The 22,121-nt window shown below is 37.7% G+C and overlaps 1 protein-coding gene across 1 annotated transcript in view; it reads left to right on the forward strand.

The window, feature by feature from the left end:
* The window catches only part of PRKCE (protein kinase C, epsilon), a 108,031-nt gene extending 86,523 nt beyond the window's left edge, over positions 1-21,508 (forward strand). Inside the window, exons 12-13 of the mRNA XM_009080581.1 lie at positions 2,046-2,192; positions 21,079-21,508. Coding sequence (XP_009078829.1) covers positions 2,046-2,192; positions 21,079-21,225 — 294 coding nt within the window. The 3' untranslated portion in view covers positions 21,226-21,508. The remainder of the gene's footprint in view (positions 1-2,045; positions 2,193-21,078) is intronic.
* The last annotated feature ends 613 nt before the right edge of the window (positions 21,509-22,121 follow it).

Genomic DNA, 22,121 nt, shown 5'->3' on the forward strand with positions numbered 1-22,121 from the left:
CACAGTACAGTTAGCAGCTGTATCTCTCCTGACAGTTGCATCATTGTTAATGCTGTTGATAAACAGAGAGTAAATGTCAGCTTGTGCCTCAGAAATAGAAAGGGATTAAATTCATAGAATTAAATGCCTGCTTTAGAAGTTTGAGATTATTTTACCATACGTGCGTATGATAATTGTGTTTAAGTATACATTCTTAAAATTTGTTCTTCCTCATCATCCATTTCGAAGTTTCATGAAGTTTGCGAAGTACAGCACCAAACTACTATCTGCTGCTGTATACTTTTGTGTCCTGGGCTTCTTAAAAAATGCCATGTCCAGATGCTTTCCCTGCCTCCAGCCTAAAACAAAGATAAAACATGGCAGATACTAGGATTATGTTTTACTTCTTTGATACCTGGATTGTATGGTACAAAAACCTATCCTGTAGTTTCCATGTTCTGTTTCTGCAGTATGTGTAGCTGCTGGTTCCAGGCCTGCTAACTCCAGTCTTAGAGATGAAATAAAGCAGAGGAATGTAGGAATGTATTTTGTGGGTTTCCAAGAGACCTCACGAAAGGGCAATAATCCTTTGAAAACCTTTGTTTCTCCTGCCCATAGAAAATATGGCCTGTAGTTTAGATATGACTTGTCCACTTGCAAAAGAACTTGCAGAGCAGTTGAACACAAGACCAAAGAGAAGGATCATCTTCAGAGAGGTGCATATATGTCAGAAACCACAGACAGAATTGCCTTGCTGATCTATGTTATATCTTTAAAGTGATAGCAAGGGTTTTCTTCCATGGATGGTTGATCTAGCTATCTATAATCATCTTAAGGCCTTCAGTAGCTACTTATCTAATAACTGGAGTATTAAAACAAGGTCATGCATTACAGTAATTTATTTTTACCTGTTTTTCTCTTCAAAACTGTAGTATAATGTGATACCTAGGTTAAAAAGACATTGAACAATTATCACATTTTATTGTGTACCCTTTTTTTATTCTAAATTTGCAAATGTTGTATAATGGCTGAATATGAAATTATAGCAAAGCTTGGGATAATACATGTGAGTGTATGTATGTGTCTAAGAATGGCATTTGTTGCTTCTTAAATTGTAAGAATTCTGTGTCCACATACACTAGGAAATAAGTAGAGCAACTGCTAATAAAAGAAGGAAAAAATAACAGAGCAAAATCAGGAGAAGTATTATAAGCTGCCTTTATCCGATATCAGTGTCTTACAGTGGTTGTAGAGCTTTTTGATGAAAGGAGTAGTAATAGTTTCAAAGTGAGAAGTTTAGAAATTGCCACACCAGAGGAGACGAGTTAGTTCCAGTTGCTGGCACTAATGGTGTACTAAAAATGAAAGAGATGTGCAAGTTATGTCATGGAGTTTCTCAAGGGCTCTTTCTGCTGGTATTGATCACTCTGTGTATTTCCTGAAACAGAATGCTTATAATTCACATAGCTGCAGGTGCTGTTCTTACTTGTATTAGAATAAAGTCCTAGAAGTAAGCAAGAAGGTCATGGCTTTTCATGTGTCTGCTTGAATGGAGTGTATGATTATGCAACCTACTTACTCAAATAAAATAAACAGCAGTAAGCAAAATATATAGTCCTTATCCCTCAAATTAATAGACTCTCAATTAAGATATAACAAATAAAAATTAAAATTAAAATAAGAGCTACCCTAACCATCTCTTTAGAAGTGTCTCTGGAGGGTTTAATATTTTCTTTCTTTCCTTTAGTACTTTTGGCCAAAACTGGAACTCGAAATGCTGAAGGAGAATCTGTTCCTTTAGCAATCCCATTCAGATGAAATTAGGAGGTCTTAGCAATCGATTGAAAGAGTTTCCTGCAGGAAATTTACACTTTGGAGTCTCTGAATCTTCTGGTTTGTCTGGAACCTCTGAAATTTGGAGAGCCGGAAAAAACAACCTTCTGAAAGCAGACTGTCTCTAAAAACTCAGCTGTAGGAATTACAGTGCATAATTGAGCTGCAAATGATTTCCAGCCATTGCCATTAATGTTGTCACTTTTTGCTCCTTTCCCTCCCCCACCCTGTAGTTCATGACAAAAAACCCCAACAAGCGACTTGGCTGTGTGGCGTCACAAAATGGGGAAGATGCAATTAAGCAGCATCCGTTTTTCAAGGAGATTGACTGGGTTCTACTAGAACAGAGGAAAATCAAGCCACCCTTCAAACCTCGGATTGTAAGTAACAGTTTGCATAACATTCAGAGAAAACTTGGTTTGACAGTTCTAGCTGTTGGCTTTTCTGAGACACGAGATTATCTGATGCAGTATTTGGGGGTTGAAATAGTAAAATAAAATTGGTGACAAAAGACTGCCTTGTCATTGTTCCTGTGAAGGTAAGTGTCAGGAATACATTTAATGCACGGGAAGATGTTCATGTTCAGTTACATAAACCATGAGAGGATCCGAGGCCCTGTTTTAATTATTTTCCTGTGTTCTTTAAGAGATTATTTCAGTTGGTGTATACTGTCTGTACTTTCTGTGTGAACTCTTCTACAGTTCTGTGTTGCTGAAGGCCACTGGATTTTGTAGTAAAAAGACAGAGGCAAGGATTTGTGATCAATAATATTTTAACTGAAGATACTGGAAAAAGCAGCTTCCTGGGGGAAATAAATATACATCATGCTTAGATAAACTGATGTAGTTACATTTTCCTGGGTAATAATCAAGTATTTCTATTTTAAAGTAACAAAAATTTGTAAACTGTAGCCCCACCTGTAGAAATGACCAAAGCTAAGCAAAAATACTTTACTTGTTCTGGTTTTCTTCTGGACAAAAATACTTAGAATTAACCAAATGTCAACTTTTCAGCTGAGAATGTGTGCAGTTACTTTTGTGCTTAAAAAATACTTTACTTGTTCTGGTTTTCCTCTGGACAAAAATACTTAAAATTAACCAAATGTCGACTTTTCAGCGGAGAATGTGTGCAGTTACTTTTGTGCTTGAACAGTTCAAGGAAGTAATTTTTTGATAAATCCTATGAGATTTGCATCTTTTGACTTTGCATGTTCCTAATTACAGTTTTTGATTTGCCTGCAAATATGATCAAGGTGCTTGTTTCTTTCTTTAGTTTATAAAGGAATTTTAAAAATCGAAAAAAGTAAAACAAACAAACCAACCCCAAAACTTTGGGCTCAACACTGAATCCTAACTTAAATTTCAAGGTGAAAAAGTCCCCTCTGTTTTTGAAGAATTGCTGTCTGTCACATTTAATGCATTTACTTTTAGCCTAGTGAGATGCATTTCCCCAAGTTCCTTGGGTAGGTGGTGAAAGTAGGGCTGTCCATCCAGAACAGGAGCCTGGGATAGCTCCTCTGAGTCCACTTTTGGAAAAATCTCTCTCTGTATCTATGCAGAAAGAGCCCAAAGGGATTGCCAACTGCAAGTGAAAGTTAGCCCTTGTGAATGTTTGTCTAGGAGTAAGATAAAGTTTTATGACATGAGGAGCTGTAAGTGAAAGTTAACCCTTGTGAATGTTTGTCTAGGAGTAATAGTAAGATAAAGTTTTATGACATGAGGAAGTTTTTCTTAACGTATTTGTGGAAGAATGGAAGCCTTATAATGCTGTAGGTCCAGGCAGAGGGATGCCAGAGGAAGCCATCCTTCTGGAAGGAGTCCAGCCCGCTGGACACATCAACTCCTTTGCCCCGTTGCCCAGCTGTGCTCTGGAGATGTGCCCAGGCTGCACCTAGTACCCGAGCTGATGTACAAGTCACTGCGTGGCTGCAGGAAGTGCAAACCCCAAATTAACTCCTTTAGTATCTCTCTGAAGCCTATTCAATTAGCTGCTTTCCAGGGAGGTTCCACAGCCCTCAGATAGTTGCAGATAGACATAGATGGTGTTTAGCTGAGTTGCATGTGTGTATCTCTTACCCTGTTTTCACAAGACTTTGGTCTTTCATCTCACAGTGATTTTTGTTGCTTTGCTCAGTATTCATCAGTTTTGTTAATACAGTTGCCAGATCGAGATGCACAATTCCAGAATAATTTTCACTCTATGCCTGCATCCAATTCCCAGATTCCTCTCATCTATTCTGTTTATTGGCTGTTTTCCTTTCATGATCAAGATGCACAGTCCCTTTGACAATAGATATTTTTATGAGGCCTTTATTATTTTTGTAAGTACTCCCTCCGCAACAGTCCTTAAAAGTCAGGAGGCCATTTCATGTATCAGGTATTTTTATTCATTGCTGATATAAATACCTTCTGCCTTCTCAATGGTGCTTCTTTCTCCTTCTGGTAATTATTTCACTGCAGCTATATTGTAAAGCCATTCCTATTTCATTAATCCCTGTTGTTTTGTTCCTTTCCCCCTTTTTTGCTTTCTTTAATGGCATTTTAGTTGAATCTTTCCATTTTAGTAGTGATTTCAGGATAGTCCTTTGTATAATCTTCAGGACAGTTCCCTGCTCCTTAATAATTTCTAGGGTGATTTTATACATCTTTATTTACACCTTTTCTCATCTTTCTTCAGGCCGCTTCTAGAATGTTGGATTTTCATACTACTTCTCTCTATATTGTAGCTGCCAACTTTCTTTATTCTACCTAATTTGATTCCTACAGTCTAATAGTTCTGTTTGCTTGGATTTTTTTCTGAACTTTTTTTTTCTATAGTGGTGAATTCAGATAATATGTACTCTGTTACAGGTATCTCTATTATTTTCATATTTTCAGTTTGCCCTTCCCCAGTGTCTGGGTCCTATCAGCCTTTACTGATAACTTTTCTAAACATAGAAAGGGCATACCTTATAGATTTATACCATGTTTATGATCCATCAGCAGTTTTGTACCAACTGTATAAATTTTACAGTTGTTTGGATTTTGTTATTGTATAGGAATTTTTGATCGAGATCATACTGAAATTTTTACTTTTCCTCTTAAAATGGAATGATTTATTACTTGATGTATATCTAGACTGGAGAGAAAGATCACACAAATAAGATATATTAAACTTCAGAAATGATAGTGGAATCTAGGGCAGTAAATTTCAAATGCTATAAAGGTGATTTTGGGTATTTGCCAAGCTAGGAGAGATTGCACTCACTTCAGAAAATACAGAAAAGAGGAAAAAAAATGAACACTAATGAAATAAAATCTACTTTAAAATCTAGATAGAGAGTCTGAATTCAGTTGTGGGTGTAGCATTGAGATACATTGATGCAGATTAACAAATTTAACTGTTACGTAGCTATGGAATAGCTATGGAAAAAACAGCACAAATCCCTGTGTTTGGAACATTTTCGGGCTTTTAACGTCTTTCAGTATTAATAAAGAGCTGTTGATTATTTAAAAGTGCTTTGTAACATTAAAAGGGGATTTAAAAATTATTTTAATCTTATCTTGAGGAGAGCCTAGTTCTATGAAAATAGCTATGAAAGGCCAGATTATTAGTCAGAAAATAGACATTCTTGCACGTGGTATGTGAGTTTACATATGTGTTGGGAAAGAAGCATACAATGCATATATAGTCATTTGTGCATTTCAGTCGAGTTTTGCATGCACATGCAAAATTTTGCTCATGCAAGAATGCATATATTTACAAAGGTAGTCTTCTATTTTCTGACAAGCCATTGAGATGACTAAGGGGGGAAAATTTACAATTATTATATTGTAAGCACTTTCAAAATAGAACAACATGTAAGATGTTTTCAAATGATATCTGGGCAATATAAAATGCTGACACTAAACAAGTAAAGTCATTAGGGAAAATGGTCAAACACTGAGGTCCCATCAGACAATGGAATATTCTGCCAAGGAGGACATGGAGGTGCTAGTGTGGAAAAGTCTGCTGTTCTGCCTCAGTACTTTGCTGATTCCAATAGCACATAAATTCCTTGATTAGCACAGCCAGCTTGCTTTTCTGTTACTTTTCATCCTTTCTCTGCTGTGCTTCTCCATAGTTCAGGTTTGTCTCTTCAGTTCTTCCAGCTTTAAGTCTGAATTTTTCTACTGGACTTGGAAGAAACACTGCATGGCTATTTATTAGCCAGACTTTTGAGGATGGTTTTAAGTCTCATTCACACTGTGGATGGATATAATTATGTTCCTTATTATACCAGAAATATAGGATGTAATTATGTTCCTTATTATACCAGAAATATACCATTAATGTCCTTGTAGTTTGTACATGATTTGATTATTCTAATTATGTTTTGGGAGCTGAAATTTGTTTACTGTTTTCAGCCTTGGAATGAAGACTAGTGAAGACCAAAAGGTCCTTGAAAACCCATGTTTTATGAAGGCTTGCAAGAGTGCTCTGGGCAGAACACTCATACAAATGGCCCAGGTTTAGATTGCTAAGCAGTGACAGGAGTGCCACTGCAGGTCATCCGAGGAAGCAGACAATGGAAGCAGACATTGTGGCCCTGAAACCTGCTGTGAAGGATCTTTGAGTTCTCCTCCTGCTTAATGACTTGGAATAGAGACTACAAATGGGTGAAAATGCACTGGAGCCCAGTCCTATGATACATATTATCTACCAATCTTCCTTTCATAAATCCAGAGTTAGGAGGTTTTTTCAGTGGCAAAATTAATTTTACATATAGAGTTTACTATACTGAGAGTTTGTCCCATGTAAAGCTATTATGAATGTTAAGCTACTGTAGAAAAAAGTAATAGCTCAGGAGCATGTACATTAGCAAACAAGCAACTTTGAACAGCTATTAACAGGATATTTGTTACATCTAAGCTCCAGTGACAGTGGTCTTGCAGTATCTTCTGAAGATCATTTTCACTGTTCTTAAAACCAGTCACAGACTGTCTTGAAATTTTCAGAATAATATTGTTCTTCCCTGCTGCTTTTATCAAAGACATTAATATGTAAGTTCATAGCAAGAAATAAGCACAGTTTTAGTGCAGACATATCTTTTCTCTAGAGCAACTCTTGTGAGACAGAAATCCCTCTGTGGCATTTTATTCCTAAGTTGAGCTGTTTATCCCATGTATTCTTTCTGGAATTTTATTCCGTTTGAAGAATGACATTTCCTTGATTGGTAGCCATAAGATCGGGTGATGGTTTGCAAGATAATTTATTGCCCAAGAACCACAAACACCTTGATAGCATTTAGCAATTCTCTGTTCTCCATCTTTCTTTGTTTTGTGGCTGTGTTCCTGGCTTATGGTTGAAGTGGTTATTTACATTTTTCAGAGTGCATTTGCCATATTACAAATTAAAACAAGGGGGTGCAGTACATTAATTTCTTACCAAAGTCATTGATATCATGGTGTGGTAGGTCTTGCTTAGTGGCATGATGGGATGATTTTGTCTATCCATACCGAAAAAACAGTGGTTGAAACAGATTGCTGCTTCATCTTTAATGTCTATCAATGAAATTTATATTGTTATAGATTCCCTGCTAGAAATTCTTTGTGCCATTTCTGAGAGCACAGCTGGCCAGCTGCAGGCTTTCCAGAGTGAACCTGTGGCCTGCTGACATGTCACTAACACTAGCCAGTAAAGCTCAGATATGTGTGCCCAAGTGGCAAAAAGATGCTCAATACTGCAGTCCCTCTTGCCAGGGATGGAAAAAGATCACTGCCCAAAATTTGTTACTCGTCTGGTTGAAGTCAGTGGTAGCCTCATATAAGCATCGATTTCATGGCTTGGAAAGCACCTTTAAAGGTCATTGAGTCCAACCCCCTTGCAGTGAACCTAATCAACTAGATGAGGTTACTCAGAGCCATGTCTAGCCCTGACCTTGAATGTTTCAAGAGATGGGTCATCTATCACCAATCTGAGCAACCTGTTCTACTATCTTCATCATAATCAATTTCTTTCTTATATCTAGTCTAAATCTACCCTCTTTCACTTTAAAACCATTACCCTGAGTCCTATCACAACAGGCCCTACTAAAAGGTTTGTCCCCTTCTTTCTTTTAAGCCCCCTTTACGTACTGAAAGACCTTAATAACAAGATCTCCCCAGAGCCTTCTCTTCTCCAGGCTTAACAACCCCAACTCTCCTTCCTCATAGATGTGCTCCAGCCATCTGAGGGTTTTCTTCATGGTTTTAGTATAATTGGACTAGCAGAGTAAAATCATTATCATATTTCTTGCTCACAGTGGCTCAGTGTGCTGCAAGGAGCTGTGAGACAGATGAAGCTGTTAGTCTGCACAACAAGGACATTCTCACTACAGGCACATTCCTGTCCTTTCAGACCACGTTTTCACTTTCAACCCTTGAAACGTGCAAGCAAACAGACAGACTTGCTGTTTTCATCCCCCCTGTTGTTGATATCAGGGTTGGGAAAATTTGAGACTAAGACATCCTCAGCATGAAAAAGCTGAAGAACTCTGAGCCAGAGGGTAATACAAAGCCTGGTAAAACAGATGTTTGCCATATGTATTTCTTTCTAGCAATTAAACCAAAGTTTTGTCACTAATGGCTTTATCAGTGCCTGTGGCAATCCATTCATAGTGTGGCTTTATGGAGATGAAGTTAACAAAATAATTGCATTACAATGATTCACTGTCAACATGTGGCTTTCACAGAACAATACATTATTTTAATTTTCTCAATGCATTCATAATTTTTTGGTTTTCCATTCTAAAAGCTCACTTTCATCAAGAGCATTAGAAACAAAATGAACAAGATAGTGCATTGCAAAATTGTGTCTTGCAATATGGAGCAACAACAGCTGCTGCCCTCCCATTTAGTTCCTCTGATGTGACTCCCTTCATTTTGCAGCCTCTTCTGTTCCTACTGTTATATCACTAAGAATATTTGCTGAATATTAGTATATTCATTCTTGAGTTCTGACTTCTTGGGTAGGAGTTGATGTAATAGCTAAAACCAGAGACTCAAGAATTGCAAGATGTGTAAGTTCTTCCACCAGATTTTCTAGAAACTCACAGTGTGGTCCAGGCCTCATCACATAACTTTTTCGTGCCTCAGTTTCCACTCTGTGTTAATGTCAGGATGCTTAAGGCAAAGTTCTGACTGAGAAGTGTTATAAAACAAATGCTCAAGGTCAGCCTGGCTTTAAAATTGACTGAATGCATAGGACTTCCCTTGGAAGAGTGTTCTATGCTATACCAGACCTCAGTGTTAGCAGATTTCATCTTGATCCTCAGTCTCAAATTTCCTACAGTAATTTGCACCTCTCTTAGCTCCAGGAACTCTAAGATAATGACAAAATGTTATTTAAGTTCCTCCCCCCTTAGTTATCATTATCTGAGCCACATTGTCTATATGCAGTTTCCTTGTGAACCTGAGCTCCCTTGTTAAGTCTTGACTTAAGGATGCCAGCAATGTGTCCTCTTTCAGTTTTGTACTGCAGCAAAGGTTTGAAATAAAATCATTCCCAAATATGAAATTCTAGTCCTAGCCAATGATGTTGGGTTACAACTGGAGTCACTGAGCACCATGAATTTTCTTTTCCCCCTCCCCTAAATGAGTGAAAAACCGGCAAAGTTTTGGCAACCCTTTGCCTATGACTTAATGACAAGCTGGATGCCCACAGTGTTTGGAAACTGGGAAATAAATAGAAAATACAAATCAGCACCTACAGAATGTGCAGCTGGGCTGTTTGCACAGCAAACAGGCAGAGGCCGCACCTGCCTCATGGGTCGGTGCCGCACTGAACAGCTCCCAAAAATGTGTTCAATTAGAGAGGTGTGTGTCTAAATTGCTGCAGCAACCATCTGCTTACTGTGAAATATGGCTGGAATCCTTAAAGAGGGACCACATTTCTGGAGAAAACTTTCAAATATGTTAGCCTGAAACATAAGTTCTATAATCTCAGATTTGTTTTCATACATGAGTGCTAACAGGCAAAGACTTTTTTTACATTTTAATGAGGGATTTTTAACCTGGTGTTGGGAAGTCATGATACTGTTTTGGTGGGGGTTTTTTGGCACGCCTCTGCTTTTTTGTGACAGTAGATTGTATCATCATCCATGCAGAATTATGACTTTGCCTTTACGCTGTGGGGAAGAAATCCTATAAAATGCAGTATCATTCAGTAGCACCAGAAGGAACATAAGAAATTACAGGCCAAGTAAATTTCTTTTTGTATAAATGTTCTCTCTTTTCAAGTTTGCTTCAGTGTGAATGTCCCTCTTTAAGGTAAGGCCTTCAATATGGGGAAAATGTCAAGGTAGGTCCATTTTTAGGCCTAATAACCTTGAGGTGTCCCTTCAGTTTCATAATATATTTCCATTCAGTCATCAGTGCATGGCAATGAGCATTTAGCAGATGGGCACGCAAGGGGCTATACTGCATGCCTTTGCATGTTACTGCTTAGACAAAACACTGGGGAGTGATCTTGAGACCTCAGACCCTCATGTACCATTATTAAACATTGCACTTTACGTATTCCCCACTTGCTGCAGACATTTCAGGCATAAGAATACTGTGGGATTTCTTCTGAGAGTGACACCGTGGTGATAGTACTGGTGTAACAAAACAAAAAAGGGTTTAGAAATGGGATAGAATCTATTTGTCAGAATGGTTAATACACATCCTTTGGAAAAACTAAAGAAAAATAGATGTGGACTTTCGAGACAGACGATTTGTTACAAACAGTCATAATAGTAGAAACCCAACGCTTTTTTTTGCATACTGCTTGTTCCTAGATGTTACACTTTTCTGCTACTGGTTCAAATGTTAGCCAAGTGGCTGCTGATTGAGAAGCATTCACTAGTGTCAGGGAATGAATTTCAGGATCTCAGTTGAACTTGCAGCAGGCAGTTGTGTGCAACAAACAGTACCATAACTGCCTGCAACATAGCTCATACCAATCGGTCTAGCAAGTGGCAGGGCAAGACAGAGAAGTCTGTAGCACTTCTACTGCTTCCCTCAACAAAGTGAAAGACCTTGGTCTCCAAAGCTTCAACTAGTTTGGCACTTTGTACAATCACTAAGTTTGCCCAAAGTGTAAATATATGGCTTTTGAGGAGCTTATGTGCAGCTTGTATTGCAGCTTAGAGAAATCATGAGTAAGTGAGCTAGTATTTTTAAAGGATTTCAATGTTGGTTTTTTTTCAAATTAACAAGGTTCTGTTTTCCCAGAATTTTTCATTCAGTTAGTCTTATTTTTTGGGAGTTTTTTTCTCTTCAGTGTCAGTGCCTACAGCAGCTGTTTTTAGCTGTGATTACGACAACACTAGAATTACAGAAGTTTGAAGGCTACTTCCCAGCAGTGCAGGTTCCCAAGTGTTTATAAGTTAGGCAACTTTTATTATGCTTCTTTTGATTCTGTACTGGGGATTCAACAGTATTTGTTTGGTTTTGTTGAGTCCTGGTCTTATAGCACTAAAATCTTTTCAGACTGTAGAATTAAGTTCATTTAACTGTCTGTTAAATGTACATTGTTAAGTGGTGCCCATTGGGATAGAGCAATAAGCAGCCAAAGTGTTCCTGCTTTCCTTTTGGGCTTCCTTAGAATAACAGAAATTCTGTTTCACTTTTTGGCTGCTTTAATCTCCAGTGTTATTTTTGTAAAGTAATCTAAGCCATTAAGTGAAATAATCTTACCATGTTTACTTACAGTACATTCTTAAGCATTCAAACAGAAATATTTTATTTTTATATTAATGTAGATCATAAATAATATTCCTGGGTTGAGCCTGTTTCTGATGTCAGTAAAAGCCAATGGAAAAACACAAGGTGATTAAGAAGCAGTAGCATCTGGCTCTTTATCAGAAGGTGGAGAGGAATTTACAGAAAAAAGCAAAGGCTCTTTGAAGGCTGGTAGTCCATGACTAGTCCTGCTCACAGCTGGAGTCCAGTGAACTTAGAGTATAAAAAGAGCTTTGGCTTTGGGGTTATTTGGGGTTATTTCTCATGCAGAACTTTTTATACCAGCAGTATACTATGCTAATGCAAATATAAAGTCTTACTAGGATGTTCATCCAAAATGGGCAGCAAAACTTTTGTCAATGTATGTGTTCACCACCCAGCATACTAGTGCAAAACTTAATTCCTTTGACATATGCACTAATAGGCAGATGGTGGACTGAAGCAGCTAATGTGTAGCTACTTATCTTCAGTAGCAGGACAGGGAAGACCTTTAAATGGTAAGGAGTCTTAGCACTTCATTAGCTGCTGCTCTCTTCTTGTTATGCTGCTGTGCTGTTATAAGGGATTTTGTTACTGTGAAGGCACAGACCTTGCACTGGTCCTCTCAAAAGCATGCTCTAGAAGTCATATGCTTAAATTATACAGGATGAGAGGAACACTCAGTCTAGATATTGATTAGAAACCTTAAGCACAGATCTTGTTCCTTGTATGTCATATTCATGTTTGCAAAGGACCTACACAACAACTCCCTTAGCTTAATTATGGAGTGTGGAAGATAAGGATTTGAAGACTGTGACTGCCCATGACTCTTTGAAGGACTGTGTTTATATTTAACAAGAAGAAAAAGAAATTGAATTTGTGCTGTCATGTCTGCATTAACAACTCAGATTCCCAGCAAGATGGGGTTCCTGTTGTGCAAAAAGCCATATAAGTGAAAGACAGACAAGCAACCATATATAATGATAGACAGAGAGATCACAGCCCATGTATAGGAGAACAAAAACAGGAAGAAACCTAGATGTATAGTGAAGAGAATTACTCAAGCTCAAGGCAGATCAGTAGCAGAACCAAGAATTAAGCCCATATCACTACAAACTCTGCTATATCTTACTGTGCTCTTTAAATAAACACTCTATTCTAAAAAAGTGGTTATTGTGTCTGGAGGAAAGGTGCAAAGGAGATGTATGGAGATGCAGAAGTAGTAGGCATTCCTAAAAAAATGCAATATTTTTAGTCTACAATTTGTATGTGCATTATTTTTAAAAAGAAAAAGCAGCTTCCTCTGCTTTCTAAAGTCACATATATATTTATTTTAATCTGTCCTTGCAGAAGCTTAAAAATAATCATTACACTTCAAAATATAACCTCTAACAATTCAGTAGTGTTCAAATTACACCATCACTGTGTAGCTTCCTCCATTTGTATTATTTTTAGTCTACAATTTGTATGTGCATTATTTTTAAAAAGAAAAAGCAGCTTCCTCTGCTTTCTAAAGTCACATATATATTTATTTTAATCTGTCCTTGCAGAAGCTTAAAAATAATCATTACACTTCAAAATATAACCTCTAACAATTCAGTAGTGTTCAAATTACACCATCACTGTGTAGCTTCCTCCATTTGTATAAGGTAAGACCTGCTAAGCCATTTTGCCTGTCATATGCCTCGTCCATGTTGAACTAAAAGCTTTATTCTTAACTAGATAGAGCATCAGAGGGCATGAGTTTCCCAAAATAAGGCAGTCGTGCCAAAAGCTCTGTAGCATTTCTACTCTATGGCCTGTAGTGCAAAGCATCCTAGTGTGTAACTGAGTCTTGGAATGATGGTCCTACTGTGAGGTAATAACCTTTCATGCTGTGGTGTTTCTTTGCGTCAAGTGTCACAATGTGTATGTCAATGCCACCTCGACAGAGGAGGAGGCTTAGAATCACAAGATATTCCTATATATTTCTGATTTCGTGTCATATTCAGGAAGGTGTCCAGAATGTGTTACTTTTCTGTAATTAAGCAGGTAGATGACTATAGGCAGAAAGTCAGTTGGTCAGTATTTATTCAGGATACGTCGAGCGTCTTGAAAAATGTCATTACATCTTTCATCTATTTACTAGCATCACAGTCTCCTTGGTTTATTCCTTGTCTTTGTGAGTGCTTGAAGAACTGAAAGTAATCTGTTGATCTTTTACAGAATAAATCTGGTGAAATATCTCAGTGCACTGCTATACTATCTGTGTTTGGGTAATTTTTCAGTGATTTAAGAGTTGTCTCCTGGAAGCCACTGGAATTTTAGGGACATGTGCCCTAGACTTACCAACCCTCCTACACCACTTTTTTCTCTTTGCAGGTCAGCTCCATTGTCTGGATTTAGCTAGTCCTTTGTGCAAAAGTGCTGGGGATCAGGAAGACAAAAAGGCTTCTACACATGTATTTGAGGACTCACCAGCAGGTGGTTTAGCATATCACTGCAGATGCACCAGCCCTGATTCCTGTAACTGCTCTAACAACAATGATTGAAATGCAGTTGCAGGAGAACACAACTGAAAATGGGCTAATCTTGGATATAAAAGGGGAGGTGACATTGGTAATCATATCCTCAGAGCTGTTGGCAGTATCAGTGGAAGCTTGCCAATATAATGTGAATTAGAGAGGCACACATAGAAAATCTGCTTTGTAGAGTGTATCATAAGATTTGCAATACGAATTGCATTGTGCAGGTGAAGGGTATTTTCATATGATGGTTCCATTGCTTTCTCTTCTTGTATTTCTTCCCCACTTCAAGTAGAAATATAAAATTGCTTCCCATGAGGTGAAATTCCTCAAAGAAACCTACCCTAAGGGGAAAATGTAGTGTAGAAATTCAGAAGTTGTCACTCTTCCCCTGCAATTTTTTCACTCTGAAAAATGCAAGTATTAAACCATGGCATAGTTAATGTGCAGTGGTTATGTCATGGTTGACTCCTAATGGAAGCCAGCCCTGATAAGGTGGACAAGATCGATCTTGAGGGTAAAGGACTAACCAGAGGTGGGAAGCTGGTGCTGAGCTACCCTGAAGCTCCTGTGAAATCTGTCTCTATCAAGGTTTAGCACGGTGGTAACTGTTGTGCTTTAGCAATCAGACTATGAACAAAGCAGGTTTGCTATATATAACTTCAGTTCTGTGTACTCATGGTGATGCTAAAACCATACCCAAGTAGAGTGATGGGGGAACAACGGTTTTACAGTGGCTTCTGTGTGAGGTTCATTGCCCAGACTGTGAACACAGGGTGGTTGTCAGTGTGCCTGCAGAGCTTTGATTTAGTTTGCCTTGCTGTTTGTTTTGTGGTGATGGTTTTGGGCTGTAGGATAGGAGAAAATCAGGGTAAGAGTGAAATACAAAGGCTGGCATTCTGGCCATGTAGTGATTAAACGTTTATAGCCCTAATTGTTTCGATTATTTCACCTTTCTACTTGGCCCATTTCACATTCCTAGGAAAGATACATACTGTTTCAATACAGAGGTGGTTTCAGCTTAACTTACCTCAAATGATCCCCTTAAAATGCATAGTGTTGTGAATTAGCTTGGCATCTATTATTTAAATATCTGTGTCCTTCCATAGCATATTAAGTTGTGGACTCCGTGGGTTGGCAGGCTTTACAAATACTGATTCTCTGTCTATTAACATCTTTATTGAGTGGGGTTTTTTTCCCCACTGCTTTCACTTTATTTGCTGTTCTTTATATCTAACGAAAGCAGAATCTAGAAGTAGAATCCAGAATCTCACCCTCTGCTTGGAAGTAATGAATGTTTGTATATTTGTAAAAGCTACTTGCATTCAAAACCTTTTTCATCATCATAACCTTCAGCTGAATGTACTGCAGCTCATGACTGGGGTGTTGTAACTCTTCCATTTGTGAATAGAGCAATTAACAGGCTGAAAAAAGTAATAACTTATAATGTTATTTTGATAACTTGTATTTCATATCTTCAGAAGTAAGACATGCTAGGAAATACTTCTGATACTGATACATATTCTCAGGGTATGCAAACCCTGTGAAGAGACATCTTGAGGATAAACTGAAAGACAGGCCTGAAGTGTTGTATTTCTCAGCCCATTTCCTTCACATTCATACCAAATTTATATATATGTAGCATGCATTACATGCAAAAGTGAGTGCTCATTATAGTTGGTCTCAACTTTTTAGAAACTACTTCACCTTTATGAAAAGAGAGCCAATCATTGGTGGTGCAAAGTGATCTCTGCCTGTGCTGTGGTTTTTGTTATCATAATAAGGAGAGGTGAATGAGAGGACAGTGATGTGTGAGGTTAGCCACATAACCTTGTGCTTCAGATCAGCTGGTTAAACTCTTATCATCCTGATCTAAGAATTTCTTATTGATGATACTGTATCCAACACAGGAATCATTTATTTCTTACTGAAGCAAAATTCTGGATAAAATTAAGTGATACCTTGTAATATATGAGAAGGCATGACTCTTGCTGCACATCCTGTTCCTGCTGCACTGCTGCCTCGTGCCTCTGCAGCTGCACAGCAAAAGCTGCAGCAGTTTTCTGCCCACATTTAATGTGCCTTTCAGTGTGGAATGTGTTGCTGATACAGCTGGCAGCCACACTGGAAGGGTTCTCTGGTGAAGCTCCCCAAATGAAGGACAGAATCCAGGATTTCACTTGAAGAATATATGAAGAGGCATCAAGTACTGCTATTGATGGAAAAATGAAGTGAAAAAAAGTTAAAGATGTTTCATTCAGTGATACAGAAATGCCAATCTGCATTTCTGTGCTGTCGTATCTCAGAGTATGAAAATCATACATAGGCTTTGTATGTATTCTGTGCTAAAAGGTCTCCTTACTGAAAACTATTATAGCACAATATTTTTTTCTTCCAACATACTGGTTCATTGTAGAATGATCATTTCTCACTTCTTGTATTAGCTGTCTGTTGTGGATTAGCTCCTCATTCTACTAAACAAAACAGAAATCTATTAATTGATTGAAAAAGGATTCCTATATTTACATTTAAACAGTATATTGTGAATGTGTAGGACAGTCAGACTAAAACACAAAACCGAGTCTTTTGTGGGAGTGCAGTTTTCTAGCCACCACCTCCATCTTTTCTTCACCTCCTCTGATTTGCCTTTGAACCTGATGGACAATTCCAGACCAATTTAGTGGAGCCAATGAGCTTGCAAAGGATTTGAAAGAGTTTCAGTGATGTTCTGCAAATTAAGTGAAAGTAAGTAGTAAGAGTAAAGAGAGATACCTCTTAATGTCTCCAGACTGGATAATTAATTTAATCCTTATTAGGCAGAAGAGAGTCTAGCAAGCCTCTTGGCCTCATGTCACAACTGATGAAGTGTCCAAGCTTTGCTGAGTTCCCTGGTTTGGAACACCCCCTGTCAGGTGCCTTCTTACAAGGATTTCTGTTGCTTTTCAATACCAAAGGCTCTTGTAATTCACATTTGGTTCATTTAATTAATGGAAGGAATGGCAGATTCTAACTTTCTGAATGTATTTTCAGTGATATGAACATCAGCTTTTATTTATTTTTTCATTGTTGAAATTCATATAGTGTTATTTAGTAATCACTAACAGACAAGGCTGGTAATCCTTCCACACTGGAAAGCTTAATACGCAGGTTTGAAGCTCGAGTACGTAGAAAATTAATTTTTAGTGAAGTGGCAGTGAAAACAAAAACAATTCAGAAAACCACTGTTTAATGTGTTCTCATTAACAGCATCTTTTAGTAATTACGTAAAAAAATTAAGAAGAAAAAGACATTTTGACTCAAAAAATGATAATCGCTTTGTCCAAAGTTGTACAGGCCAACTAGAAAGCTGATTAAATGGTGTTTTATGAAGAGATAGTATTTTACAATTTCCAATATCTTTATGTCTTTGAATTGAATAAAACATGAATGACTTAAAAATTGTCATCCTTGATGGGTAGTAGTCATATTATTATTCATTAATGCAAGGGGTTCTATTTCCGTAGCCTAAAAGTTACATTTAATAAGATCATACCCACATGAAGCAAGTCCACTATGTCTCCCAGGATAAGCAAGTCACATTAGGTCAATGCTCAGACAGGAGCCCTCTGAAGCATTCACACTGCTTGGAAAAAGAAAAACAGAAGATAAACCAGCCAACACATTTCCTGCGCTAGAGGCAGTGAGTCACTCTTCCTTCTCCACCACTCTGCTGGTGGAGAACTCATCTTTCTGATGAGATTTAGAGTTGGAGTCATGTCATTTTTAGTCACTGCTAGTGCCATGGCACTGCTGCTGCTCTTTGTCAGACCAACTCTGCCCACATGCTGCCTGCAGTGGAGCAGTTTCAGTGCAGTGTGGAATTTGGCACCTACTGTTGGAAGTTTTTGGGTAGTTGCTGTGTCCCTGCTCTCATATAGTACTGACGCATGCTGAAGACAAGGTTCTTGGGTAGTCTAGAGAGAAAATAAGCAGCTGAAGCCTAATTGAATGTGTGTTTTGGTGGACAGCAGTAGTTTTCATGGGGTTCCTTTCCTAATACCTTAGTTTCTTCAGTCATCTGAAATTGAAACATCTTACCTGGAAAAAAGTTTTAAAAGTTTAAAATAATGTGTCCCAGAGTCTCAGGAGCTGCAGGCTAAATAAACAGTATCCCACCCATGTAATTACTGCATTTTAAATGATGCGTATGCCAGCCAGTCTAAATATTTTTCTTTTATCTTTGTGATTTTCTGAATGTTCAAAGTTGGATAATAGCTGCACCCTGTTCCTTTCATACGTTCTCCTTACCTTGCCAGTCTTCCTCCTTTTCTCAGCTTCTCTGCTAGGAGACAGCCACGGCCCTTCATACCTTCATCCTGAGCCCTCATGATGCAGCTGTATATTGGGTCATGCTCTTGGCCTACAGAGTATTCACAATGCAAGTACATTAAAATAGCAATAGTGGCAGAAATGTGGCCAGACCTGTTTTGTCTTAGCAGATGGAGCCGTGCAAAATAGTCCGAGCTTCAGGAAGAAAGTGCCTAAGTTGCTAGGGAGGGTTTCTCAATATCAGCTGAAAAGAAGCACTAGTTATGAACTGTACCTTTGGTCTTGTACAGCTTCATTCATTCACTCCTGTTCCCTGTGATTTTTTGAATTTCAGTTCATCAATTGGTTAATTAGACTTGTTAGCATATCTTTGCAATCTTAGATTGCTCCATACTTGTCCCATTAATAAATTGGATGATTTACATCTGTGCTGCCAAAATGACATGGAATTGTTTATAAATCTGAGAAAGTAAAAACTTCTGTTTCACCCTTTGGTCTTGAAGGCATTTTATAAGAAATGGTAGGCTTTCAAATCTAAGCAAATACCTTCAGTTATTGTTTCAGAAGTGTTAGGGATTCAAAATTCTGCTGGAAGCACAATTATTTTTAATCAATGGGATTTAGGTACACCAGTGGTGGGACAGTTTTTCAGATGTACTCATTTGCACTCTTTTTTTCATCCAACACGTTCAAAAATCTTAGTGATAGTTTTCTGGAATAAGTAGCTATTGGAAATCAATTGCCCCTGAAAGGCTTTGAGGAATTTGTTATCTTGGTGTTTTAGCTTCAGCAAGGAAATAACACTTTTCACAGATATATTCCATATGAAAACCTGAAAATAATACTTATTGTATTTGTGTTCAGCTACTTCAGAGCTTATTTGCCCTCAGTAGCTAGTGGTTAAAGTGTGAGCATAGTCATTTTTCTTTTGAATATAACTACAGTTCTGAATTTGAATTCTACTTTCTGCAGATATTTGCTTACCTCCTTCTGCTTTAGTGACTATTCCTGCAGGAAATTCATTGTATGAGTGTGTGAAAATAGTACAGTAGGACATGGAGAACAAGAAGAATATGGATACAGTTGCAGTGTAATGCATTTGAAAATTGAGATGGAATTTCATTCTTATTATGCAGTATTTTCCCAAATGACTTGGGAAAAAAAACCCATGAAGTCCAAAGCCACGTCCCTCATGCCTTGTGCAGTTCTGAGTACAGGTCACATACACTTTCCATCCAGTCCTTATGTACGAAGTAAATATTTCAAGTGTAAACAATATAAACATAGATATGTGTTTGTTAAGTCCATATTCCTTTCCTTTTAATGGAATTTTGCAGGTAGACGTTGTGGATTTTTGTTTGCCTGTGCTTAGAAAGTACTTTTTTACAAGTGACAGTCCCTTGCATTTTTATAGACCATTCTTTCTCTGTATCTATTGAGTTCTTATAAACAGTGTAGGTGAAGGTTGCTATGACCATTTTACAGTTGTGAGAAAGAAAACTATTTAGTGTCTCAGTAGAGCTGATGAAGGAAATTCATTTATATATTTTTTTTTTCTAGAAGAAATTTACTTACGTTGGAAGAGGGCATGTATCCCATTTGGAATACATAAGTGCACTTTATGATGTATGACTATATGATTTTATCATTTTACAAGTCAAATAGCTATTCTGTTTCTAGTATCATCTTAATCTCAGACATGCAGGATGAACACAAAGCTCGTTTTCAATATGTCAGTATGCCTCCATTAAGTATCACTCAGGTAATTATTAAATTCCACGAAACAAGAAAAGAGTGTAAGTGTAAAGAAAAATGCTCATTCCAATTCCCTGAACCTGTACAGGCCTGAAATATGCTGCTAACATGGAAAACATGAAGAGTGCAGGTTCAAGGAAATGACCATGGAGAATGTCTTCTGCTGTAGTCTAGAGGGTTTTTTCGTGGAAGTGGTCACAGATAGTCACTGCTGTGAGTGTCCTGAGGATGGCAAGTCAGCCTCCCCAAGTCTGTCTCTGGTTAATACCTCTTATCCCAGAACATGTACAGTTGCATTTTGTTGGCCCAACTTTGCTGAAGGAGTGAGGTGCTTTAGAGTTCAATGGGGAAATCCTGATGCCATTGAAATAAAGAAGAGTTCTGAGGTGGATTTCTCTGGAGACAGAATTTCACACTTTGCCATGGTGCTCTGAGTGACATTTGGCTGCATTAGGAAATCTGAGTTATGGGGCTCAGGGATTTTGGATTGAGAGCTGTTGCAAGATTTACCTCAGATTTTTAGGGGTGAGTGTAGCCAGATATAGAGACACTATTTAACTTTAGAGTTCAAACAGTAGGGTATGTTGTGGGGAAGTCAATTAAATCAGTTCACTCTGTGCCTCTGAACTGAGATACCATTATGTTCAAATCTAAGAGGAAACAGCCGTACCACCTACTCTGCCAGAGCCTTTTTTAAACTAGTCCTAATCTCAGCTTCCTGCTTTATCATCATACTGCTATTCCTTCGCCTGTCAGAGACCCATGAGTCTCTGGGAACTCATTTATAGTACTGCTTCTGTGGCCTCTCCTGAACTCATTTATACTACTTGCTCCTGTAGCTTCTCTCATACGTCTGTTATTATTTGTGTGAAGTAGCTCCTCTTTTATTTCAATCATTCCAGAAAATTCAGCCTTTTGGGGGGGATGGAGAGGAGGGAGAGCACCTTTATTTTATTGTGCTGTTTTACCATTCACCTTATTTGTGTTTTTCTTCTCAGAAAACCAAAAGGGATGTAAATAACTTTGATCAAGACTTTACACGAGAAGAACCAGTATTAACGCTGGTGGATGAGACAATTATAAAACAAATCAATCAAGAAGAATTTAAAGGGTTCTCTTATTTTGGAGAAGAGCTACTGCCATAGACAACGTTAGGCTGACAGATGAATGATGCTGCAAGAAGTGATTCTGAAGAGATCATCAAATTACTGAGACTCAGTAGATCAAGAACTACTTCTCTTACCCTGAGCCCATATCCCTGGTTAAAGTGTATATTTATTGTTTTTCCTTTAATCTTCTGACCTGAAAGCACTCTTAATTTCTGTCTCACAAAGCAATGCAAAATAATTTTGTATCAGAAATTGTAGATGTAACACACTGCCGTGTATTTGCAACTTTTATTCCTAAGAATAGGAATTCCCAGAGGACAAAATTGCATCTCTTCCATTGAAAATGAAGTTGTGCTATTAAAAGTGATTTAGCAGACCACATTCTGTAATTGTAATATGTATTTAAGCTAAGAAGGTGAGAACTATTTCTCCTGCACCGGTGGTTATGGTGAGATCTGCACTCAGATGCCCTTTGGAAAGCAAAGTCTGCCTTCAAGGAGGTGTAATCCTCAATTATTAACTTACTGTGGTGAGGTACAAACTACAAAGCTGTCCAGAAAAAGAAGCACATCAATTAAGGCTTTCAATGAAGTTCCTTATAGAATATACAGAAAACTCTTAGGAATAAGAAGAGTCACAAACATAGCTGAAAATTTGTTTAAAGCAAGAAATAGATACTATGTGGATAATTATTCAAGGGCTAAAGAATAAAAAGCCTATAGTACTTTAACACAGCTATATATACCCATTTTACATTTATTTGGGCAATTGGGTGTACTATCCATGTTACCAAATTACTTCCTCTTGAATGAACCATTGTATCCTTTTAATCCTTTTAATCCTTTTAAATAAACCATTAATGTGATGGCAAGCTTGCAAATGTTTACAGTTAATTTTACATAAAAAATTAATTATAAACATTATAAATTTGC

Source organism: Acanthisitta chloris, unplaced genomic scaffold, assembly GCF_000695815.1.
Source record: "Acanthisitta chloris isolate BGI_N310 unplaced genomic scaffold, ASM69581v1 scaffold3398, whole genome shotgun sequence".
In the NCBI taxonomy this organism is placed as follows: Eukaryota; Metazoa; Chordata; class Aves; order Passeriformes; family Acanthisittidae; genus Acanthisitta; species Acanthisitta chloris.